Here is a 6,560-nt window from a genome sequence, read left to right on the forward strand (position 1 = left end):
ATGTACATGTGTACCATGTAACTATGTAACCTAACCGGGGACATGGTCGACACCAGCCGTGTCCCCAACTATTACTAACGATAGTTGATAGGAGACATTGTTGCCACTACGAGACTATATATAGCCTAGCAGTGGTTCCTCCATTTCATATCTTATCTTGTAGATATTAATCTACCTTTATTGTAGTAGTGCACCCTTGTATCCATTATTGTAGTAGTGTAGGGCGAACATCCATCAGTTTGTAATTAAAGTTTGTAAGCTGTGATATTGGTTACTCTCCACTTCTTTTTGCAATTTAGTTCAGTGCTTTTTGTTGTGAAGATTCACCTTCCGTTGTTGTTGATGATGATGAAGAGCTTCCTCGAATACGAATTTTATTCCCGCAAATATGTTTTCATTTGGGAGGAGACTGATGATTTCAAATGAGCCTTTCGAGAGGGTGATTATTAGGTTACCTTATCTCCACCTTGAGTGCCTAAAGATGCTTGCTTCTTTTGAGAGCTTATGTTCTCTCATAGTTGATACAGTTTGAAGTTTTACTCTATGAAGAGTGTGGTTTGCTTGTTGCTTTGTAATATATCCTCTTTGTAGTTTTGTGCTCTTTGGTTTGAATGGAGTTTGTCATTGTGGTATAGAGGCTCTCTGTGTTTTGGGTCATCAAGGTGCTCTCTTACGCACTCTGTATCTGGACATACTAGCTTTCTGTAAAGTTCATTCTGTTAATAAACAAGTCAACGATGTTCTAATAGATTCGTCTCAGTATTGCTTCTTTCAAACCTATGAGTTTTATGAGCTTTGAAAACTTCTTATTGCCAAGGTTTCAACACCTTAAAGAAGCCTGAAGTGAAAGCATTAATTAATTAACGCCCACCAGAGTGTGCATTAGGTGGATAGATAATATGGAAAGTAATACCCAAATTTAGTGTGCATTAGGTGGATAGATAATATGGAAAGTAATACCCAAATTTAAGGGCAGCCCCAACCAAAACACACAGAAATGGAGGTTTAGAATGAGTCTGTCTGTGGGCTAAGACTTGTTAAGGTCTCCATGACGCCCAAACGTCGTAACGGCTTCTTTCTCTCCCTCCGTCAGGTACCCGCGTTTTGTGTGTGTGTGTGTGTGTGTGTGTTCTACCCATATTGAAGCTAAGTTTCTGTGGTGGGCGTCGTCTCAGTTATGTGTGTGTGTGTGTGTGTGTGTGTGTGTGTGTTCTACCCATATTGAAGCTAAGTTTCTGTGGTGGGCGTCGTCTCAGTTTTGTGTGTGTGTGAGAGTGATTTGGAGGGGGCGGGGGGGGTGGGGTTTGTTTGTTTGTTTTCTACCCATATTGAAGCTAAGTTTCTGCGGTGGTGGTCGTCTCAGTTGGAGCAGCGGCTGGCTTCAGAATCTCTGCACACCAAGAAGTCACGATTGTCGGGAGAGAGTGGATTAGCGGATGCTAAAGCAATCGGATTAGCAGATGTTAATGCTCCATCAAATGATCGATTAACAGAGGCTAGACATGTTGGATCTGCATTAGCACTGGTTGGAACTGCTGGATCAGCAGATGTTGGCTATGGATTAGCAGGCATTAAAAATGCAGCACTGCGGGTAGCAGATAGTGGGACTGGATTACTAGATGATGCTGAAGAGGGATTAGAAAATGTTGATACCATTTGTTTAAGAGACACTGAAATTCATATACATAGAACAGTGTGCAAGGATGATGCTGTATGCCCGATGGATATTAGAGAGAGTGCACATAAAACACCATACATCAGTGATGCCATATGTTCCATGGATGTTGATCAGACTATACATAGAAGCCACTGCAAGAATGAGGCCATATGGTCAAGTGGAGATGTTGGAGATGGTATGCATAGAACTCAATGCAAGAATGATGCCCTTTCAAGTGGTATTAAAGATGGCATTAAAAGTGATGGCATCCAAGATGCTATCATTCGTGGAAGTGATGCTGTAAGCTTGAGTGGCGATATCGAACATTCCAGTGATGTTGGAGATACTGCACATCGTAGAGAATTCTTTGAATCTGTTGCCTTGTGTGAAGATGAAGGGCAACTTTATGATGCCATATTTTCAAGTGATGTTGGAGACAGTAGCTCGCCTCTTGTATTTTCTGCACACTGGAACCCTTGGGAAACAGGTCAGAATGTGGGAGGGTCTGAAAGTAATCCACCAGCAGAGTTTCTAGCAACACCCACCATCAACAACACCTTGGACACGGTACATCAGAGCACGGCAGAGCCTGCTTTGAAGCTCTCAAGCCAGGATCTCGAAGAGCAAGGGGATGATGGTTCACAAGACTTATCTCGTCTTTGTGAATTACTTGGTCTAGATGTGCATGCATCGCACGTGGAAGACAAGTCCATCCCACCTATGCAGGCAAATGAGCTTGTGTTATCTGACCATTGCATCTCTGATCAGTATGCCTTCAAACACGAACATCCAGAATCCCTTTTCTACTCCAAGGTTGCCAGGGTAGGAGAAGATGATTGCACAAAATATGCTAAAGCTGTAGACTTTTGGATGCAACGGCTATCAAAGTCGCAAACAGACCCTTTCTGTTATGCCTTACTTTTGATAGCAAAAGCATCCTTGCAGAAGGATAAATGCTTGCCAGCAGACTCTTTGCTTAAATTCCCATGCATAGTGCAAGAGTGGCTGGCAGCTCAGCATACAGATGATCATTAGGAATTGGTTCAGTGGTAGAAGGTCAACATCTAGCTCTTACTGAGGCAGGCTCGTAAGGGGCCTTTGAAGTAGGAAGGAACGCTTTGCAAAGATATAGACAGTGAGCAAGCATTTCACAAGGTTTATTATATAACTTCTAGGACACGGCTTCGTTTTAATGAAATATCACATCTGATTGGAGCTACAGAACTTCCCTCCTCCCTTCACTGTAAATCAACACTTTTACTGGGGTTGCTGTCACCACCCTAGGTCTGGACTCTGACCTTTGTACCCTCTCAACACTTTTGAGGGAGGCATTTTAGTATGGGTGCTGAGTGTGCACACGGATTGCGCATGTCAGGAAGCACCTTCTTCATCTGAATCTTTGCTGAAGGGTTGGGTATATATGGAGCTCATGTTCTCTTTGATGCTTTTGGATATGAAGCTTCCTTTTGTCTATATGGAAGCTTTTTAGAAACTGACATGCTGCTAGTATGAAAACGTCTGAAATTTCAGGGCTTGTTCATCATACTTGGGTTATTATCTGTCTGCCATTATGGTCCATCTAGACCCCTGTTTTTTCCATCATACTTGGGTTATTATCTGTCTGCCATTAATACCTAAATGTATAATGGGGAAAGGTAAACGCGCACATTTTCCTCTTCAGGTTTCACTCATTAAGTAACTTAGAAAGGCAAAGGCATAAAATTAATCAAATTTATACTATTTAAACCATTATTACTTTAGGCTAAATTCTTTTTTGGATTCACATTAGCTGGTAGTGTTGATATTTCCAACTAGCTCTAAATGAGTTGAGGCACTTGTTTCTCAAGCAATGGTTAGCTTTTGTTGTCTTCTTCACTATGAAAGCTGCCTTTGAATTTCATTGCTGTGCTTTCCATGCCCATTGATGTGTTAAATAAGGCCTTACAAGAGGGCACTGGAAGGTGTCCCTACTTCTCTTTATCTGTGCCTCTCTCTATAATGTCAAATACATTGTCTATATTTTCTTTACCTTGGATGGATACTATATGTTAAGCATATATTGCAAAGCATGCTCTATCTCTTGAGCTCAATCTCTACAAATTTAGCCTATAAAAAAAAGATACCATATATAAATAGAAAGGAAGAGGTGTGTAAAGTGACATTAAGAAGCAATAATAATTAAAGCATTACCTTGTCTTTTTTTATTTTGGCAAATGGCTTGTAAATAAGAATGGTTTGAACCCACCAATCATGTGTCTCTTTAATTAGGTACTTGCAATCTTATAAATTGAAGTGATACACATGGTTTACAAGAGCTCAATCAATTTGAAATACACCTACTTGCATAGAAAAAGAAAGGAATTCAAAGTTTGTGAAGCCCTAGTGCCCTTAAAAAAACATAATCGAATAAAGCTTACTCTTCTATTTTAGGATGAGTATCATACATAATTCATTATGTGTGTTGTTCTTGCCTTAATGTTAGCAATAAGTTCCAATGGTGACCACTAAAAAAATAAGTGCCTTAATGTTAGCAATAAGTTCCAATGGTGACCACTAAAATATAGTATCATAAGAAATTTAAAAAATATATTTATATTAAAAGATAAGTCCCTTCAAACATAAGGAAGAAGTGCATATGTCAACTTATCATAGTCAGTGCCTTTCACCTACCACTACTAATACTCCTTAAGTCATCATTCTCTCATTCAAAAAATGAGATAAGTAGGATCCACAATAAAGTAGTCAATTTTCTTATGGAGTGCTAGTGAATTGAGAATAATCCTTTCGATAAAGGAATAAATTTGCATGTTCAAACAGTTATATCTATGATCGAATAATGGTTGAAAAGTAGAGGTTCTCAAAGGGTCAGTTGCTAGGGCATCTTGATCCTGCACAGCGAACCAACGAAAGAAGGTGCTCAAAGGAAAAAGCTATCATGGAGTCCTTTAAAAATAGTTCAGGGACTCCTGATAGATAAGGTCTCACCATCTAATGCTCCATCTAAAAGAGACACCCACTATGTAAGTTTTAGTTCTATCTTGTACACCATACAATAAACTCGCGTCTAATATCATAAGCTCACATCTAACCCTGGCTTAGCTTTAATACCAGTTGTGAGACTCCTACCCCTCTATCTATGGTGGAAGAATCGTGCTAAGGATCTTATGCAGGAAAGGTGAATGATTCCTCCAAGTGTTTTTCTCACAAGAAAGTCACATCAAGCGGCTCCTTGAGGCTCAACAAGATGTCCTGATGACTTCTTGATTATATGAAGGTAAATATTTTATCCATATTTCCGATTGTTATGAAACTAAACTACTCGTCCCAAATTTTTCTCGTTCTATAACAACACAAGTTCCTTTCATTTTGGAAAGTAACCACAATTCGGTCCACCCAACCGCCTACTTTCGAATGTGGAATACTTTTTCTACTTTCGAGTGTTTAATACTTTTTCTACTTCGACCAGATCCATAGGCTCAACCTAGCCTTGCCCAATCCCATCGGTCTAGCCTTCCGTCCTCCATTGGGCTTATGGACCTGATGTGAACTCACACACCCATAATTGAAAATCTCCACTTTACTCCCACACACTACTTAAGTTCACACACGCACTTCTCAGTCCTTTCATAAAATAAAATCATACAATTCTTTAAACCCATGTATATATCATATGTCCACATCATATATCACAAGTAACACATCAGGGTCACATCACCATTATAGATAACCTCACACCACGACCATGATCCTTAGAGCAAGAGGGTACGCACCAATGAGCCTGAACACTCCTAGATCATGACTAGAGAAGCTTGAGAGCACACAAACTCCTAGATCATGACTAGAGAAGCTTGAGAGCACACAAACTCACTAGAGAAGCTTGAGAGCACACAAACTCACTAGATTAGAATGAACAAATGTGTGCCAGATACAAAAGATAAGTACACACCCTAAAATGATTAGATAAGAGGGTGTACATACACACGGGAGGAAAAAACCTTCTAGTAGTGAGGAAAAATTTGTCATATGTAGGCACATAAACCAAGCTGATCTCTGCTGCAGAGAGTCTTTCCCTGACATAGTGGTAATGCACCTCAATGTGCTTAGTGCGAGCATGAAACACTGGGTTCCTCGCAACTGCTAATGTGCTCTAGTTGTCAGTGAATAAATATGCAGAGAGTCTTTCCTTGACATAGTGGTAATGGACCTCAATGTGCTTAGTGTGCGAGCATGAAACACTGGGTTCCTCACAACTGCTAATGCGCTCTAGTTGTCAGTGAAAGTCGTAGTGCTAGTAGACGATGGTCCAACACCCAAATCAGCGATATCTGAGCCACACACACTCAACTGTAGCTATAAAAGCTGCCCTGTACTCAGCTTCACAGTTGGAAGTGGCCACTATAGGCTGCTTCCTGCTGAGCCATGATACACACATGAATCACCAAGGCGAAAGCAAAACCCACTATTGGATACTCGTGTGTCATAACATCCAGCCCAATCCGAATCACTGAAAGCATGGAGCTGTGACTCACCCCCATTTCGATAAAATAATCCAAAATATTGAGTGCCCTCCTGTAAATACAACCTACTGATACAAACTAGCATCAAAAGAGTCTCCTACATCTTGAAGACTAAGTCGAGTACCTGTCTCCATAGGTGTAGCCACAGAGGTTTACAGTTTTCAAGATTAAACCTCTTCAATAGCTTCTATATATATTTATACTACAGTATAACAATGCCATTGCACTGCATAAACTGAATGCCCAAATAGTAATGTCAGGGCCCCAAATCTGACATCTCAAACGATGACTGCAAATCAGCCTTAAAGGCTGAACTCTTATCTATATCGGGTCTCGTGAGAGCAGCATGTCATCAACGTATAGAACGATGACCAAAAATGTGTCCT

The 6,560-nt window shown here is 40.4% G+C and overlaps 1 protein-coding gene across 1 annotated transcript; it reads left to right on the top strand.

Moving 5' to 3' along the window:
• Positions 1-959: 959 nt before the first annotated feature.
• On the top strand, positions 960-3,097 carry LOC147608922 (uncharacterized). The gene is made up of 2 exons (XM_086788375.1): positions 960-1,093; positions 1,364-3,097. Exons 1-2 carry the CDS (start codon positions 1,049-1,051, stop codon positions 2,690-2,692), a joined length of 1,374 nt encoding a protein of 457 aa, XP_086644501.1. The 5' UTR covers positions 960-1,048; the 3' UTR covers positions 2,693-3,097.
• The last annotated feature ends 3,463 nt before the right edge of the window (positions 3,098-6,560 follow it).

Source organism: Cibotium barometz, chromosome 52 (assembly GCF_041138505.1).
Source record: "Cibotium barometz isolate CiBa-2024 chromosome 52, ASM4113850v1, whole genome shotgun sequence".
Taxonomy (NCBI): Eukaryota; Viridiplantae; Streptophyta; class Polypodiopsida; order Cyatheales; family Cibotiaceae; genus Cibotium; species Cibotium barometz.

What these genes read in the sequence shown, in the direction of transcription:
- LOC147608922 (XM_086788375.1), top strand. Translation starts at nt 1,049, where the DNA reads ATGACGCCCAAACGTCGTAACGGCTTCTTTCTCTCCCTCCGTCAG. An exon ending in TCTTTCTCTCCCTCCGTCAG is followed by an intron (nt 1,094 to 1,363) that starts GTACCCGCGTTT and finishes TGGTCGTCTCAG; the next exon opens with TTGGAGCAGCGGCTGGCTTC.